General features: G+C 30.3%; 1 protein-coding gene across 1 annotated transcript; it reads left to right on the top strand.

Moving 5' to 3' along the window:
• The first annotated feature begins 11,117 nt into the window (after positions 1-11,117).
• LOC117910783 (biotin carboxyl carrier protein of acetyl-CoA carboxylase-like) lies at positions 11,118-19,607 on the top strand. Its single transcript, XM_034824931.1, has 9 exons — positions 11,118-11,283; positions 12,881-13,072; positions 16,740-16,819; positions 17,229-17,288; positions 17,487-17,720; positions 17,787-17,849; positions 18,906-18,974; positions 19,176-19,221; positions 19,315-19,607. Exons 1-9 carry the CDS (start codon positions 11,274-11,276, stop codon positions 19,383-19,385), a joined length of 825 nt encoding a protein of 274 aa, XP_034680822.1. The 5' UTR covers positions 11,118-11,273; the 3' UTR covers positions 19,386-19,607.
• Positions 19,608-20,108: the final 501 nt, after the last annotated feature.

The following is a 20,108-nucleotide window of genomic DNA, read 5'->3' as shown; positions in this document are numbered from 1 at the left end:
TGTGTTTTTCACCTTTTGTTTCCAAAATACCCTTATTAATACTAATATTAACCTTAGTGGAAATTTAATTTTGTCATCTTCAATTTCTAATCCATCGTTCTATAGGGCAATTTTAGGGTTTTATTTGCTTAATGTAATGGAAAACTATAATGTTGATAACTTGATTTTAATTTCATAATTGAATTGAAAATGTCCTCACAAACTTATAAGTATATAACTGGAAATATTCAAAATAATGAAAATTTAATCTTTTAACTTGATTTTGATTTCATATTCGAATTGAAACTGACCTCACAAACCTATAAAAATGATTGGAAATACTCCTAAAATTGCTCTCAATATAATTGAAAATTTAATATTTTCATTTGCCTTCAATTTTTACTCAATCATTTCAATAAAGATTTAATTGCTTATTGTAATTTAATGTAATGGAAATATGTATGTTCATAATGATTTGGATTTCATATTTAGATTTTATCTTGAAATTGCCTCAAGGAAATGTGAGAGAAGAGTATGTTTTTTCATCTGAACTCAACAGATTGGAATGGTTTCAAACATTATCAAAGGCTGATGAGGCAGACTACTAATCATAAACATCGAATTCGATGAGGTCTCACCATAGATGGTAACATCATCTATTGAAACATTGGTTTTCAGGGGCCTAATCATGCATCCTGTTCGATGGAGCATCGTCCATGATCCATCAATTTGATGTTTATCGCTCTCAACCATGGAGTCTAGTTTATTTACAATATTTATGGAGAAGAGTTTGGTTTATTTACAATATTTTATGGAAAGAAGTTTGGTTTTAGTAGGAAAGAAGTCCTAGAGTGTTTTTTGGATTCAGAATAAAGACGAAGAACGGTTAGGGTCCATTTGAAACTCTCATACATTTTTTTTTAATAACAAATTTGAAGTATTTTAAATTATATTTGAGTGTGTTTTGAGAAAATAAGTAAAATCTATTTAATAAATACAATAAGATCTATTTAATATTTATATTTATCATTAATTGTTTTCTTCAAAAGAGCAAAAAAAAAAAAAAGAAGACAAAATTTGGAGTGTTATGCTCCTTATTCCATTTGTCTTCAAAGAAGATAGTCCAAGTAAGTCAAACGGTTGGTAGAGAAAATGAAACGGAAAAAAAAATTTTTTAAAAAATAATTTTGGGATTATTTTCGTATTACCATTTTATTTGTTTGTTTTCAAAGAAAAAAAAAATTCAAAAGAACCAAATGGTTGAATTATGTTCTATTTTGGTGTAGAACTTGTGAAGATAAGTAGTCCTTCAATTGATGCTAAAATTGCGCTGGCATGTTGGGATTTTTCTCAATAGTACGATAATTTTAAAAAGTTATGCTTAAATTACTGTAGTAGAAGAAGTTATTACAAATATACAGTAGTTTTTGCCACATAGGAAAGAGGATTTGCCACTTAGGAGAGAGGAGAGAGGAGAGAGGTTCAGCGGATAATTTTTTTTTAAAACCAAAATCATCTTTTCAAATTTCAAAAGTCAAAGGGAAATCGTCTTTTCAAAAGACGACTTCCATGAAAAAAAAATTAGTATTTAAAAAAATTCCCCATTTACAAGGATACTCGTCTCTTGAAGAGACGAGTTCCCATGGGAAAAAAAAATATATATATTTTTTTAAAAAATTCCCAAATTAAAAAAAAAAAAAAAAAAACAAAAAAAAAACACAATTCCACAAGGGAACTCGTCTCTTCAAGAGACGAGTTCCCATGAGAAATTTTTTTTTTTTTAATTTTTTTATAAAAAAGTTCCCAAATTTAAAAAAAAAAAAAAAAAAAAAAACAATTCTTCAAGGGAACTCGTCTCTTCAAGAGACGAGTTCCCATGGGAATTTTTTTTTTTAAATATTTTTTATAAAAAAATTCCCAAATTTTAAATAAAATAAAATAATAAAATAAACAATTCCACAAGGGAACTCGTCTCTTCAAGAGACGAGTTCCCATGGGAAAATTTTTTTTTTTAATTTTTTTTTTAAAAAATACCCAAATTAAAAAAAAAAAAAAAATTCTTCAAGGGAACGGGCTAGCTATGATAGCAAACAGTGTTGTTCAAAATAGCAAACGGTATTTTCAAAATAGCAAATGGTATTGTTCATAGCAAACGACTTATCTATGAAGAGACGATTTCCCTTTTAGATTTTTTCTTTTCTTTTTATAATTTGGGATTTTTTTTAATGAAGAGACGATTTCCCTTTTGCAATATTTATTTTTATTTTTATTTTTATATTTTGGGATTTTTTAAAAAATATATTAAAAATATTACTTTTTTTTAAAGAGACTATTTCCCCTTTGGAATTTTTTTATTTTTATTTTATAATTTGGGATTTAAAAAAAAATAAATATATTTTTTTTATGGGAACTCATCTCTTCAAGAGACGAGTTCCCTTGAGGAATTGTTTTTTTTTTTTTTAAATAATAATTTGGGAATTTTTAAAATATATATATATATTGGGAACTTTTTTTTTTTAAAAAAAGACGAGTTCCCTTGAGAAATTGTTTTTTTTTTTTTTTTTTTTCTAATTTGAGAATTTTTTTTTTAAAAAAATATTTTTTTAAAAAAAATTTCCCATGGGAAACTCGTATCTTGAAGAGACGAGTTCCCCTTGTGGAATTGTTTTTTTTTTTTTTTTTTTTTTTTTTTTTTTTTTTAAATTTGGGAATTTTTTTAAATATTTTAAAAAAAAAGAGACGAGTTCCCCTTGTGGATTTTTTTTTAAAAAAAATTCCCATGGGAAACTCGTCTCTTGAATTTCCCTTGTGGAATTATTTATTTTTTTTTAAGGAATTTTTTTAAAAATACTTACCTTGAGGAATTTTTTTTTTTTTTATATATATATTTTTCATGGAACTCGTCTCTTCAAGAGACGAGTTCCCTTATAAATGGGGAATTTTTTTAAATACTATTTTTTTTTTTCATGGAACTCGTCTTTTGAAAAGACGATTTCCCTTTGTTTAAAAAAAAAAATTATCCGCTGAACCTCTCTCCTCTTTCCTAAGTGGCAAATCCTCTTTCCTAGGTGGCAAAAACTACCGTATATTTGTAATAACTTCTTCTATTACAGTAATTTAAGCATAACTTTTTTAAATTACCGTACTATTGAGAAAAATCCGGCACGTTGTTTGCTCCACAAGGAAAGCATGATTTTTGTGCATCAACATAAAACAATTGAGGTATTTGTATCAACTGCTTTTGTGTATTACTAGTTTCCTCTTTTTTTTAATGGCTAACATGCTTCAACCGTTATTATGTCTTATTTCCCTTTTATTCATAACCTTTAAATTGCATTACCAGCAAGCAAACAAAATATTAAGTTTTTGATATAAAATTTATCAAAATGATGAAAATTTTTCTATTGAGATTTGATTTCTTTTGATATTTTTTTAAAAATATTTTGAGAACAAAACTTATTTTTCATATATATTTATTTGTTTTTGATTGAATAATCTGATCTATCATATATTTTTCTTTGATATGAAATTATTTAATTTAATCTGAATGGTATTTTCTATTTTTTTTTATAAAAATAATGCCTTTTAAAATCAAATTAAAAACAAAAAATAATAATATAAAATATATAGTGGTTTTTAAAAACGAATTAAAAATATAATTTTAAAAAATATTTTTTAACAAATTAATATGAGTCAATAATTTTTCTATAAGAGTTTTAATTTAAATATATATATTTTTTATTTTTTAACAAGAAAATTTATGTAAATGAGATATTATTATTTTTTATTTACTCATAACTTTGTTTAGTTGCCCCCTCATAATTTGCGGACCACTCTTTATTTTTTAGGTTTCCTATTAATTGTAATCCATTTTTTTTTACTGCATTTTATTTTCATTACTTTTCCCTTTCTCTCTTCATTATTTAACTAATATCAATTCTTTAATTTTCATGAAACCTTCAATTTTAGTTCATTAATAAATATTAATTTTGATTTATTGAATAAAAATGAAGAGAAAAAAATGCCAATAATTGTTTAATGCTATATTAATAATTAAAATGTAATATTGATGTCTCCTACATACACAATGTCTTGTCTTTCTAAATCTTTATCTCTCAGATATAATCCAAAGTTCAACAATTATATTGCTTTTGAAAGTGTTGGCTGAAACAAATAAAGACAATAAGGATGAGATACATGATGAAGAGTGAACATTGGGGGACTGAATCCTATAAAAGGATAAAAGGTGTGATTGGCAGCATAATGAAGAAGATGAAGGTTCCTATTATTGTTGTCAATATAACACAAATGTTAGACTAACAAGTCTTGATTCCTCTATATCATTTTTTTATTTTATTTATATCTACTTAATTTAAACTATGCTTTTATGAAATGTGTGCCTTCAAATTTTCTATGTAATTCATTCATCAAGAGATGTATCGACTCTCAAACACAAGGCCTGATACATTTATTCAATGTTTTTACATTTCTAATATTTCTATGGGTTGTTATGCTTTGTCTTTCTATTAATCCAATTTTATAACTTTTACTTACATGTTTTCCCATTTGACAATTGTATTATAATCTATCTGGTTGCATTGTCTTTGTTACATTTTTGTTTTGTTTTGTTTTCAGTAATAAGAAATTGAAGGAAAGACAACAAGAAGAGAATTTTATGGCTTTTGTTCTCAATTATAGTTAACCTAATACATATAGAATACATTATTAAGAGTGGCTTGCCTAATTTCACATCATATGGAAATTCAATTTAAACTTTTCATATCAAAATTTCAATGTTTTCAAAAGGAAAAAGAGCAATTGACCCTGCCTAATTAAATATGAGATTTTTTTCCCCTTTTAATAGGCACAAATTATACATTAAAAGGTTCTCAAACATAAGATACAAGATTGTTGAATGGAGTTTCCAAATCTCCAATACTCAATTTATTTATTGAAATTGAAAAATTGGTATCTAAAAAAAGTATTCAAAGTCTTTAGAAATGGATGGTAGGAAGAAATACGATGAACACTAACATGTTAAATGAGGTTATATCCATAAAATAAAACAAAATTTTTGTATGCCTCTTACTCAAATTCCAACAAAATGGAAATTATAAGAATATTAATTTTACATTATAAGTATGCTAATGCTCTTACTCAAATTCCAACAAAATAGAAATTATAAGTAATAATTTTACATTATAAGTATGCTATTTTATATTTTAACATATATAATTATAGATTATATAACTATTGTAAAGTATACAAATTTTTTAATAATAATTTCAACAATTCTTATATATATATATATAAATTTTTTGGTCATTCTTATAAAATAGAAAATCCCTTGTTTAAACCAAGATATTATATCATATTTCATATTTGGTAATCGAATAGATATGATAAGTTATCTTATCACTTATCTTATCTCATGTTAAACCAAACATATGATGATAGGATAAGTGGTAAGATATATTATCCATTTTTTTTTTCTTTTTTCTTTTTATTTCTTTTACATGAGATATGTTAATCGCATGCTAAGATAGATAAATATCTCATGTATCAAATATTTATTTTTCAGCAATTTTTATTTATTTTTTATTTTTAATATACTCATTTTATAAAATAATCTTTTTTTTTTATTATAAATTAAATTTATGATTAAAAAAGAAAAACTTAAAAAATAATAGTAATGTATGATATATAAAAATTATTTTTATATATTAAATAAATATAATATAAAAAATTTTTATTGTAAAATTCATATATTTTAATCATGAATATTGTTAAACATAACAAAAAAATAAAATAAAATCCATTTTTTCAAATAGAAAACATTTGAATGCCATATAATTTTTATTTTAAACATTGAAAATAATATTATTTCATAATATTTTTTATTCATTTCAAAAATTAAATATCAATATAAAAATGAGATAAAATACCTTAAAATACCATATCCATAAGACATGTAGTTCCAATGATATCATATCTCATTATAAATCATATCCTATCATATTTTATTCCACCAACCAAACACATCTTAAACCCTAAACCCTAAACCCTAAACCCTAAACCCAAAACCCAAAACCCAAAACCCAAAACCCAAAACCCAAAACCCTAAACCCCTAAACCCTAAACCCCAAACCCTAAACTCTAAACTCCAAACCCCAAACCTTAAACCCTAAACCCCAAACCTCAAACCCCAAAACTCAAACCCTAAACCCTAAACCCTAAATCTTAAACATTAAACCCTAAACCCCAAACCCTAAAACCCTAAAACCTTAAACCTTAAATCCCAAACCTTAAATCGTAAACCCCAAACCCCAAACCCTAAAACCCTAAGACCCTAAAATCCTAAACCCTAAATCCTAAATCAAAAAACTCAAAACCCAAAACCTCAAACCCTAATGACCAAACTTCTCTGTTGTACCAAAATACTTAGCCTTTTTACGTAGCAACTTTAGTCAAGAAAAACTAGAGAAATAGTCACTACGACTTTTGTAGTACTCTAGGTATTTTTCTCAAGGATTGGCTTATGGAAATTGTCAATACTAGAAAAAATGAATTGCTTTTGTTTAAATCCTAAAGTGAAAAACAAAATGTGAATAATGTGAAACTAAGTAAAAAAAAAATAAATTAATAACAAAATGAATATTGATTTTAAATTCGATTGATTCAAGTTTGAGGTTTTCCACAATCCAACTTAGGGTATAGAAATTCGAGAAAACAAGGGTATTTTGAGTAATGTGATCTTAGGGTTTTGGGATCTTTGGCCGCTTGTGATCAAGTTGAGTTTCATAATTCAAAATTGCATCCAAAACCTAATTTGTCTTTTTTTAAAACAAATTCCTAAAACTATCAAATGAATGAGATTGATTACCAGTTTAAGATTTGACTTTTTAACAATTTCTACTCCTTATAGCTTTGTTTTGGGGCAAATAATGATAGGGAAGACGAGGATAACCAATATCAATAATTATTAAGAATCACTAGTATCGAGTAATAATCTACCATATCATTCCCTAAACTAACTCACAAGGATAGAATAAAAAAATTGATAAATTGTCACCCAACCAATAATTAATCTCATTGTTATAATAATTTACACATTGTCCCTATAGGTTTCCTAGCCCTTAGGTTTTCATGCTTCAAGCCCCAAGTTGGCTCTTAGCCTCTCATGGGGGTGATGTCACATTCACAATCGATAATAGGGTAAAAATCCATAAATTGAATCAAAAGAACCTAAAACAATATATTTAATAAAGAAGAAAAAGAAAACAAACCAAAGTTCTTGTCTTCTTCCACCTTCAATGTCAAACTCTCCGGAAAACGATCCAAGATCCCCAAAATCTAGAACTAAGAAAGTTTATATAATATCATCAATTACCTAACATGTGGCACACTCTCATTGGCCACTTATTACAAAATAATTACCTAAAAATAATTAAAATAATAATAAAATGGTGATTTCTAGTCATGTGGGGTCCACTTAGGGCGGATGAAGTGCCCTAGATGCAATTCCTGAGATAGAGGAGGCAAAACATCAAAGTGGCAGTGGGTGAATTCGAAATTGGTGTCATTTCGAAGTGGATTTCGAATTAATAAGTTGAATTTCGAAATTATTTCGAAATGACCCTTCAACTTTGTGCAATTGATTTCAAATGGCCATAACTTCTTCATTTAAGTTCCGATTTGTACACCATTTGAAGCGTTGGACTTCTAATTTCCCGAAATTCAAAATGATATATAGTATGCATAAAATGGACTCCGAGAAGTGCTCCAAATTAATTCTCAAAATCAAAGTATATATTACCATTAGATTTTTGAGTTCTAAATTTCCATGCAGTTGGATCTTGCTTCATGCCTTTCTAACCTTTTTTCTTACTACATAATGGTCATTTCTCGTCTTCCAAACTCATGATATCCTCGTCTTGCCTTTCCTCATGGTCCATGAGTCTTGACTCACTTATTTCCTCATCTAACAATTTTTTAATCTTTCAAAATTTAAAGTGATTCAACTTGCACCATTTTTTTCTTCTAAACCTGAGATAACTCTCCAAAGTACAAATTAAACTCATGGCTAGGGCCTTAGCATCGATATAGGTCAAGTTGGGTAATTATTTTTTAAATGAAAAATGAGGCTTACATAGAATATGAACAAAAATTGAAAAATAAAAAAATAAAAGAAAAAAATAAAAAGAAAAAAATAAAAAAATTCCCTTATTTCTTTAAAATGATTTTTTTTCTCCTTTCATGCATGCCCAACCCACATGATTGGATAATATTTTTGCTAAAATAATAATTTATTGCATTCTATCATCCAATATAATAACAAACCTATTTAAGCTAATCATACTTGCACTATGACTCTAATTCCTATCAAACCAAAAATCCTAATTAACAAAAGAAACCTAAATAAATAACAATTCCTAATGTTTATCAAATTCCTAAAATTCATTTAATTTGACTTTAAATCATATTATAATTTCAATAGTCTCTCTTAAGTCGAGTTGTAAAGTCAATCACACTAAGCATCATCTTCAATTTCTCTTGAACACTTCTGTCTTTATTGGCTTTGTAAAAATATTTACAGCCGATCTTCTGATATACAAAACTCAAGTTCAATCTTTTCATTTTTCACAAGTTCCTAATATAATTAAATATGATGCTTATGTGTTTGCTTCTACCATAAAACATCAAATTTTTTGTCAATGCAATATCAAACTTATTATCACACAAAATCTTTATAGGACCTTTTTATTTATACTTCAATTCACTAAGTATCATGTGAAACCCAAACTTCTTGACATGTTGCAGAAGTAATTGTTATGTATTTGACTTTTGTAGTTGATAATGCTACAACTTGTTTCTTTTTTGATGACCACGAGAAGGCTTCTGTTCCAAGATAAAAAATAAAATAAAATAAAAAACATACCTAGTAGTACTCTTTCTAGTCTTTACATCACCTCCCTAATCGCTATCTATATAGTCTACTAAACTAAAGTTACTTGAGTAGGAGTAAAAAATTTCATGATCATGAGTACCACTTGCATACCTTAAAATTTGTTTTGTCACTTGTAAGTGTGACTAATATGGTTTTTCCATAAATCGATTGATAATTCACACTTCATAAACAATATTTGGTCTAGAAGTCAAACAACTAGGACTTCTACCATGCCCTTGAAATTGCTGGGTTTTGCTAATTCTCCATGTCTTCCTTTTTCATCTCTAACACAGATTGCTAATGATGATTCCATCTTGAATCACTTTAGAATGTCTATGACATGGTTCTTTTGTGAGATAAAAATACCATTATCTGTTTTTTAAACTTCAATTCCAAGAAAATAGGACATTCATCCTAAATTTGTCATTTCAAATTGTTGTTTTCATTGTCTTCCTGAAATCTTCAAACATCTAGTGACAATTTCCTATAAAATTAAACCATCCACATAGAGACATATAATAATTACGTCACTATTAGAATTTGATTTGATATAAAGTGTGTACTCAAAAATATTCTTTTGAATTCCATGTTGTAATAGATAAGTATCAATTTAGATGTACTAAACATGTGGTAACCGTTTTAACCTATACAATGCCTTTTTGAATTTGTAAACTTGTTTCTCTTTCTCTTTCTTAATACATTCTAACGGTAGTTCAACAAAAACCTCTTCTTCAAGTACACCATTAAAAAAAACTAACTTCACATCCATTTGGTGAATTTTTCATATTTTTTGAGTTGCAAGTGTAATTATCATATGAATGGTATTATAGCAATTGGTGTAAAAACTTCAAAATGATCAATACTTTGGCTTCTATTTATAGCTTTTTGCAATCAATCTTACCTTTAACCGATAAAATTTATCACCATGTTTATATTTTGTCTTATAAATCCATTTAACACTTATAGGCTTCTTTTCAACCAGTGGATTAGTTAGCTCTCATGTGTTCTTCTTCTTCATTGATTGGATTTCTTCATTCATTGCTTGAATCCACTTCTTATCACTTGGTACTTCTTCTTATGAAATTAAATCACAATTTGTAAATAAATAAATATAAATATATGACTAAATATAAATCATTTAAATAAACATGAAAGATAATATTATTATAATATAATAGTAATTTATCTATTTATATAATAATTCAAAATAATATATTTGATTTATCTATTTATAAATATTATTTATTAATTAATATCGTAATTTTTTAGTTTACTATTTTAATTAATTTAAGTTATTTATAAATTATTTAAAGCAAATAATTTATTTTCAAATTATTTTTTAATAATGAATATATATAGAGACTCCTAATTTTAATTTAAATTATTTCATTAGTAAAAAATAATTCATTTATTAATTATCTTTAGAAACATTATCTCTTTTCATTGAGGGGCTTCATGTATATGAGTTGTTAATTGAATTTTTCAAAATGATACTAATTATTATAAACTATTAGAAATTAATAATTAAAATTTAATTTTTAAATATTAAATTATTAATATTTTAGAAATTTAAGCTTTAGAATTTTGTAATAATAATTAGCAAAAAGTCACATGTGAGCTTAAGTATAAACAATAAATTTATATGTGATCTTTTATATAAAAATATTTATTATTCTGATTTTTTAAAAAAACATTAAATAATATTTTACAAATTTGTTAGGTTATTATTATAAATTTTAAGTTAAAAGAATTTATTTAAAATAATGATAGATAGAAAATTTTGAATAATGATAAAAAAATGTAAATTTTGTATAATTATAAAAAAGTAAATTCATATGAAATTCTGAATAACTGTAAATAAAGTAAATTCTTATGCGAGTTTCAATATAATAAATTCAGGAATTTTTTTTTGAAATATTAAATTATTGATATTTTATAATGAGTAAGAAAAACTAAAAATTTACATGTCTATGACAAAATAAATACATGTTGTATTTAAATAAAAAATTAAATATTAAATTGTGAAAGCAAGACAAGCAACATCAGACATGTGTGCACCGTAGGTATTCGTATTCTACTAGTAGTGATTTAAAAAATAAGAAAATGAGAAAGGGCAAAATGGGAAAAGTGATCCATTAATGTTGCACATGGAAGATATAGCGTTAGTCTGTACAGTGCTGTCGCCTACATGGAATTTGAAGGGGGGCGTAGCAGGGTAGCAGCCACATGTACATAAAACTGTAATCTTTTTGGTTTCTTCCGTTTCAGATTTCAACTGGGCTCTGCTTCTTCTTAAGTTTCATCGCCCACTTGCGCTATTTGCTTCCCCAAAACTTTGACTATTCCAATGGCTTCATGTGGGTTTCTCTTATTCTTGCTTATGACCACAATTTCACTTTGCTTTCTTACTTATTTCTGTGATTGTGTTGCAAACTGAAAATGGGTATTTGTTCTCTTTGCGTTTTACTTGTTTGTTAATGTGTTGCAATGGAATTGTTGTGTTTGTTGTTGCTGTTGGATTGGAATTTTGATTGAATTGGGAGATTGAGGGGTAAGGGTTTCTGGGTTTTGTTCTTTAATTTTTATTAGAATCTTGGGAGTATGAGACCGACCCAGAACATCAATGCTTAAATAATGGTTATGTCCCTTTAATTTAAACATTTTAATTTTATGGTTTGGATCTTTGCATGTTGTGCATTGCTTCATGAACTTCATCGATATTGTTTATTCTTGGAGTCTGTTTTGAATGGTTGAAACTACACATCAAGACCCGTTCTCTCTAACTAGTAAGCTTTAAACGCTCTTATGACACAAATGATCCACCCATGTAATAGAATCCATGCATCAGTATGTGAAAAACCCTGAAAATTTTAGATATGGGATGAGCTGAGTGATTCCATATCAATTTATATTCCTAAAGGAATATCACTGAATCAATTGTACAGACAGGAACCAGCTTTAGTATATTTTTCGGGTGTCATTGACAGGCAAAAATCAATTTTGAATTGGTTTAGTAAATAAACTATTATTTCTATAACTACATATATATATATATCCTCATTCTTTCATATATGGGGGTTGCTAAGGTTCCTTAAGTGGCATTGTAGAGCAACCATGTTGATTGTCAATGAATGAAAGGTGGAAGAGACATTTTTCCAGTTCTGCCAAATGGTTGGTCTAAGCCAGTTCCGCCAACTGAAAATGTTATAAAGCCAAAATATTGATATACGACAAGGTTTTAGGGTATCAGCATATGTTTTTAATACCTTGTATTTGGTAAAGAACTAGCAATGTACGAAAGAATAATCTTGTACCATAGATGAAAATTTGAGCAAGAAATAGACAGAATATCATGGGCGACTTCCTGTATCATTTAAAGTCTTCGAAGAGATCAAAAGATGTTAAATGGTGATTGGGAAGAGCCAGTGCCTTGCGGCTTGCACTGCCAGGTAATGGACTAACTTTTAACGTATTAACTATTAAGCCTATTTCAAGTTAGTATTGAACGGTGTAATAGTCTTACAAGGAATCCTCTGAGTCTAATAATATGAGTTTGAGAGCATGGCTGCATCAGTAGCTGGAGAAAAGAAATTCTAGAAAATTAAGGATTTGGATGAACTAGGAGAAAGAATTTCATAAGAACCGTGGATAAATTTTATGATGGTCACACCATGAAAGAATCTAGCTTTCTGTTTAGTCCATGTCAAAGTCATCCTGCATTATCATATTGTGTAATGTCAAATTCTTTATTTTTTTTTTATCTAATTTTCTTTTCTAATTGTTGAAGGTTAAAAACTTACTAGCAATGGTACCAACATCATTAATTGGTGCAATGTTTGTCATTACTGCCCATTGGGAGCACAGATGAACAATTAGGGTCAATGCCAATGCAAAGAAAGTGAAAGAATATGCCCTATTTACATACCTTAATCACTTGTGGTATGGTTCTTTCAGGTGGATTAGGAGCTCCAAGTATTAAAACTTCTAACTTGGACTTGGTTAGAACAAGACTTGGTGTTTTACAATCACGGTTTAGCATAAGGACTTCTACTGTGTGGACACGACTGAATAACTCAGGTTTGGTGATATCGCAACGATCACAGAAGGCAATAATTTTGTGTCGTGGTTCATCTTCAGAAGCTGAATGTAAGTGCTCTTTGTTGATCCATCTGTCTTTTTGTTTTTGGTTTTTTCCCCCTTTTTTCTATGCATTTTTTATTTATTTATTTTTTATAATTTTTTGGTATATATATATAGATATGTATGTGTATGTATGTATGTATATCTCCTAGCATTCTCTTGATAATCCATAGTTGGTCTTCCATACACAAACTTTAAATCCTTATGGATCATTTTACCACCGTAAATGAATCAAATATTGAAACATATTCATGTAAGCATGCCACTACATGAGAATTCTTGCCATTGGGTGAAAACGTGTTAACTTGGCCTGACTATTGTTTGTTAACAAGGTCAAAGTGACATTTGGGTATTGTACCTAGGTATAATCTTGGTATTTTGGTCCTCTCTATAATGTATTATAAGAAGGGCAAATGATCCTTAATTGAGTTCACATGTTTCAGCGAACTCTGTTACTGTTCATTTGACCTTTTGCTTCTATATCATGGTAGAAGTCAACATAACATGTTAAATAAATATATGGGTGTTCTAACTCATGATATTGCAATATTTAATTAATATTTAAAGAATCTGGAAAGGATTTAAAAATCATCACAAGATGGTATATTTGGTCTGGATCATTGTCAATAGTTGTGTGCTACCATCTCTTAGTGCTGCACAAACAATTCTAGTGGGTTAATTACTCATACTGGACAAATATCTAACTAGTAGCAATCAAAACAATCACAATTCTAATTGATGCTAGTGCGGGTAAGGAGAAGTGGGGGCTTGGCTTGAGGAAGCTAGTCCTCTTGAACAAAGCCTTGCTTGGTAAATGGGTTTGGAGATTCGCTTGGGCCAAGGACGATCTGTGGAAGCAAGTGCTTATGGCGAAATATGGGCAAGAGGACCTTGGTTGGAGGACTAAGAAGGCAAATGGGGCGTTTGGTGTTGGGGCTTGGAAGGAAATTTTGAAGGAATCTGATTGGTGCGGGGATAATATGGCTTTCAATGTGGGAAAAGGCACCAGAATCAGATTCTGGACTGATCCTTGGTGTGGGGTGTTGAGCTGTCCCTAAGATTCCCTCATCTCTATGCCGTGGCTGCCCATAGGAACGCCACAGTGGGAGAAATGTGGGACCAGAATTCTGGTCAAGGAGGTTGGAATTTAAGGTTTTTCAGAGACTTCAACGATTGGGAGTTGGACTTGGTAGGTGATTTACTTCAAGCCTTAAGGGGTCAAAGGGTTACTTTGGAGGAAGATTCGGTTTTTTGGAAGGGTGGAAAAAATGGACAGTTTGGTGTTAAGAATGCGTACAGCTTGTTGATCAGCCCCATGGTCTCTGTTTTCCCCAAAAATGGCATTCGGGTGGATAGAGTCCCAACTAAATTAACGTTCTTTGTGTGGGAAGCCGCTTGGGGGAAGGTTCTTACCCTTGATAGACTCCAAAAGAGAGGGTGACAGCTTCCTAATCAATGCTTTTTATGCGGTAGTGAAGAGGAAAATGTAAATCATTTGCTCATTCATCGTACAATGGCTAGAGTGCTGTGGGAGATTGTCTTTGGTTTGTTCGATGCCCAGTGGGTTTTTCCATAAACTGTAAAGGAGGTTCTACTTAGCTGGAAGGGCTTTTTTGTGGGTAAAAAAATGAAAAAAATCTGGAGATCCATTCCGTTATTTATTTTTTGGACGGTTTAGAAGGAGAGGAATAGACTAGCTTTTAGGGGAGGGGGAGTTAGCTATTCAGAAACTTAAAAATTCTTTTGTTTGTAATGTGTGGGGCTGGGCAAAATTGTATAGTGGAGTGGAGCCGCGCTCCCTTATAGGCTTTTTGGAGTGGTTAGCCTCCATTTAAGGGTTGGTGTGTTTTTTGTCTCTTTTTGGTTGTGAGGCCTTTGCCGCTTTGTATACTCCCTGTATGCTGTGTGGCTTTTTTGCCTTGTGTTAATATATTCCGTGTTTACCCACAATTCTAGTTAGTTACTCATGCTGGTCAAAATTTGAACTTTTAACACCAGAAACATGAACAAAAAGGCAATCCTTCAGACCTCTCTTTCAACCTTACTATGGCACAATGAGGTGAAACCCGAGATGCTTTGAATATGGCAAATAACAAAGACCACAAACTACCTGCACACCTGCAATGGGTAAGAATATGGTTATTCCATTTCTTCTTTGGTTTGCAAAGACAATGGCAATTAACAAGAGATCAGTCCCTACACCTGAGCTGGTTGGTTGTAAGAATTCTCTTCCATACTTCTTCCCAAACCAAGAGCCAACCTCAGAAAGAGTGCAAGAACCCCACATCTTCCTAGTTAAAGATGTACAAAGGCTCTCAAGATCATAGATATGCAAATGACTTCACAAAGAACCCCACATCTTTCTTAATGGGCCTTCAGTCGAGCCTATCCTTACTCTCACCATGAACTACAATAGAATGAATATGTTGCAAAAACAACTCCTCCAATTCCAGCTTGAACTACAATAGAATGAATATTATATTATTGGCAGTAATATAATAAATTCAGGAAGCAATATTTCAAAGCAGGTCTCCCACACCAATCATCTTACCAAAACTTAGTTCTAAACCCATTGCTCATGAAATAGAACTTTGATTTTGGCTGTTTTCATTTTGATTGCTTTTCAAAAGGTCTGTCCATTTGCCTCCCTTTTCTCCATAGATTCCCAACCTCTCTCTGTAGTCTGTCCAAGATGCTGCCAGGATCAGATAAGTATGCTTAATTTTATAAAGCTGCAAGGGTAAAATTAAATCAGTCAGGTTTAATTGTCAATGATTAATAAAAATTGATAAAATTAATCAAGGTCTTTCTCTAAAGATGTGCTATTTTAATACTTCACTTCCGGTTGAACTACAAAATCTCCTTCCAAAACCACACCAAGAATAACATTAATAGGCAAAGACATGAGTCTAATGTAGCCGATGTTTGTCAGGTTGGTGGATACTTGGATTATCACTATGCATAATCTTATATGTGATGATTGTGCTTGTTGGTTTACTTTCCTTTGTTTTCACTACCTTATAGGAATCTTTGATGAATAATACCTGTCCCAAAACATCAATGGGATTTGAAAAGTCCTATCAAGTCAAGTTTTCTATACTGGCACATTGTTGATTGTTGCTATGACCTCTGTACTTACAGGATTCTATTTATCATTCTGCTTTATGGAGAAACTATTGGGAAACCTACCATGAGATGACCAAGATTCTGATCTAGTCACCCATTGATAACCATCATTGCTGTCTTTTTCTTGATATGATCTCTTCAAGCTTAGAAAAGAATGGCATGCCCAGTTTAGCATGAGATTCTGAAATTTTACGGATTCCCCTTTTCCCTTTTCCTTTTCTTTTCCCTTCATTTTTGTTCTTCTTTGTTTCATAAATAACATGTCTTTTTCTCCTTTGCTTCGTTCTTTATCTGATAGCTGAATTGAAAAAAGAGTTCATGTAACTGATCCCTTATTGGTTGCAAGTTGCAACTAAGACTTGCTCGAGTTTAGTTGAGTGAATAACATTTCATAGTTCTTTATAGGCATAAAAAAATTGTTATTGTATATTTTATATTGTTATTGTAAGAAACTCCATAGTGAGCAGTTTTATAAAAGCAGCGTCCAACTGTTAGTATAGTTGTATATCTAGTTGATATCCTCATGCTTTTTTTGATGGACTTGCAGCTGCTGTTAATTTAGAAGATGGTTCTGAAGAAACAAAATCTTCAGGTTTGACAAGCCAACTCACTCCAAATGCATATGAAGTGAGTACATTTCTATTAATTGTGACGTCTACCTTGTTTACAATCTAAATTGCAAATCCAATTTCTTTTGGTGCCACATATAAATCACAACCTTTTGAGAATACCCAAATTTTTAAATGACTACTATAAATTTAAGGTTTCTGCCAGAGTTTGTATCATTGCCAAAACACTCTTCTTTAGAATTTGAAATTATTCCTTGTACCATAGTACCGCTTGTTCTCATTTTCCAATCATGCAAGAGGGGCTACCTGGCTTCTGCTCACCACTAGGATAAATAGACAGAAGTTTCTCAAAAGCAGGCTTCATCCACACATGAATGCATTCATATAGAGACTTGTCCTATATTGCTGCACATGTGTCATGTGTCTAGAAGTTTGAAACATATTTTTTTACTTCTATTGTGTTGCAGGTGGAATCACTTCTCTCAGAAATATGTGATACTACTTCAATAGCGGAGTTTGAATTGAAAGTAAGTAGTTAATCCTCTTTATTTATTAATTTACTTGTTTGTTGTATATTTTAATTTATTTATAGGTCATGGCTCTCTTTTTGTATTGTACATAGAAGTTTGATGCCTTGGTTTCCTGTACTAAAGTCATAAATATGGTCTATAGATTTTAAATATTTTCCATTTCTAATCTGTCTTTTTTTTTACTCATCTCATTAGCTTGGAGGGTTTCGGCTGTATATGATGAGGGACTTAGCTGGGAAAATTGAGCCTACACCTCCCCCAAGTTCCACTCCGGTCACTGTCAGTCTGAATGATGAGGCACCCAAATCAAATGGATCAGCCTATATGTCATCCTTGCCCATCTCAAAATCAGCACTTTTGTTGGGACAAAGTCAGACACTGCTTGATAGGGCTGCAGATGAAGGGTTGATGATACTTCAGTCTCCAAAGGTGAGATCTAAAGTTAAATTCTTGTATTTCCTGAAAATTTTGGCACTAAAAGTAAATATAATGCAGGTTGGGTTTTTTAGGAGATCTCGGACGATAAAGGGGAAGCGTGCACCTCCATCATGTAAAGAGGTATCCAGTTACTGATATTTTAGTAAAAGGAAACTACATATCCTCAGCTTCCAGGAAAATAGAGATGGTGTTAATTTATATGTTTATGGTGTTCCAGAAACAAATGGAAATGGAATCTTCTCTTTTTGTTTTTTTCATCATCATTTTAAATGGATCTTTTTATTTGGCATTTAAATATTTTTTTAATATATATATACTTTTTTTGCATTTAAAATGATTCCATCTTCCTTCACCTTTTTAAAATAATATTATTTATGCATTTAAAAAGAGTAATTCGGTTATCCTTTTTGGATATGAATTTGTTTTCTCTTTCTGTTGATTTTCTTTTTTAATTATTTTTTTATGCACTCCACTACATAAACAAACTTTTGTTCAAGTGCATCTGAAGACAAAATGGAAACACATCATTTCTATGTAGTTAGTAAACACCTTGTAACATATGAACAGGACTAAGCAAAATTTGGAAATATAGCAAATCAAGTTCTATGATCAACCTGGTTCTGAAACTGCAATATTTATTTTATTTTTTGGTTTCCTTATTGTTTCTTCATTTTTCAAACAGAGCTCCAGCTCAGGTTTCCTAATTTAGATTCTTTTGCTTGGAACGAGTTGTTGCATTCTCTGCCATCAACTTTGTCTCTTATAGATTTGATTCTTATTTTAAATTGATTAGTCTTTGCCATCATTACCTCTGTGGAATGCTTTGGTTTTTATCACGGGGCTATTGACTTGGATCTCTAAATTAGAAGATAGACAAATATTAATGCCATGATTCATGGTTGGGAGATTCTTTACTGGGCAGATTGAGTTTGCACATCTCTCCCTCTTTATATATTGATCAAGTTCAGGTTGACAGCATGCAGTTTTTATTTTAGTTTTCAAAATACCAACCAATTTAACCCTTCCCATCAAGCTATAGTCAGTCCAAATCCAAGTCATGTGCATTACTGTGTGCTTCACAAAGTTCATATAAGCAATGTCATCACACTTTTTGTGCCATGACATGTGTATTACCTTCTTCTGAGTTCTGATAGCATTTGTGCTATTATTCAACAGAAGCAAATAGTGAAGGAGGGCCAAGTGCTTTGCTACATCGAACAACTTGGTGGTGAAATTCCAATTGAGGTTTGGGTCTTAGCTTTCATTTGATTGTATCTGTTTCTGTTTGTGTTCTCAACAATAAAGATGAGGGTTCTTGGTTTCCTCTATTTTCATCCTCCTGCTGTTTTCTTGTTTCTGCTGTAAAAGATAACTACCTTTTTCTGTAAATTTAAGATTGCAAATGATGATTATTTTATTTTATTTTTTTTCACAATTTCATTCCAGTCTGACGTATCTGGGGAGGTCATAAAGATACTTCGAGAGGATGGTGGTATGTTTGTTCATCTTTCAGTTCATTTCCACCCATGTTCTCTAATATTTCACTTCATTTCATCTTATTATTTTTGTATGTTTCACTCAACAGAACCTGTTGGATATGGTGATGCTCTCATTGCAATTCTCCCTTCTTTTCCTGGTATAAAGAAACTCCAGTAGATCCTGTTGGATATAATGATGCTCTTATGGCATATTTCCCTTCCTTTCCCGGAACAGAGAAACTTCAGTAGATGGGTTGGTTTATTTTTCATTTTATAGCTTCATTTCGTTTCTGTAAACTGGTTATTTATTTAGGTTTATTAGTGACTTGGATGGCATGACTTATTTGCTTGGAGGGAGTAGGCAATTCATTCATTAAATCCTTGTTTCCTTTTAGTTTTAGCTATTGTTATTTTTCTTTTCCTGATAGCCAAACTGAATTTATTAGAGAAGCAAGTAGAAGGGGCCAAAGTTGTCCCAATACATGAGAACTATGCAGAAGAAGGAAAACAAGAAGGCAACTGAAGAAGGAAATAAAGCCAAAAAATCAACAAAAGAGGAGCTGCTTCCTAGAACATTTGTCCCTTCCCAAATAAAATGTCTCCAGTCTCCCGGATACAATATGTTTTGAGCTTCATGATTGGAATTTGAATTTCTTAAGAACTTCTATATGCCACTATATTCAAAGGCTTCAAAAGATTTCATGCAGAACCACACTCCAAACCCTTATCCTTTGTTACTGACACCAATCTACCCACTCTTTGTCAAGATTAACAAAATCGTTTGAAAGTATATATTTATAATGTCATATTGACATCACTATTTGACCATAGTTGAACCAACCGTCCAACCAGTGACTTGTGATAAGAGAGAGGGAGAGGAAGAGGGGGAGAGAGAGAGGAC

The sequence above is a fragment of the Vitis riparia genome, unplaced genomic scaffold, assembly GCF_004353265.1.
Source record: "Vitis riparia cultivar Riparia Gloire de Montpellier isolate 1030 unplaced genomic scaffold, EGFV_Vit.rip_1.0 scaffold852_pilon_pilon, whole genome shotgun sequence".
Classification (NCBI taxonomy): Eukaryota; Viridiplantae; Streptophyta; class Magnoliopsida; order Vitales; family Vitaceae; genus Vitis; species Vitis riparia.
Note: the sequence above shows the minus strand (reverse complement) of the source record. Positions and strands in the feature narration are given on the sequence as shown.

Coding starts and splice junctions, on each gene's coding strand:
- LOC117910783 (XM_034824931.1), top strand. Junction 13,073..16,739: donor TTCATCTTCAGAAGCTGAAT/GTAAGTGCTCTT, acceptor ATGGACTTGCAG/CTGCTGTTAATTTAGAAGAT. Junction 16,820..17,228: donor TCACTCCAAATGCATATGAA/GTGAGTACATTT, acceptor ATTGTGTTGCAG/GTGGAATCACTTCTCTCAGA.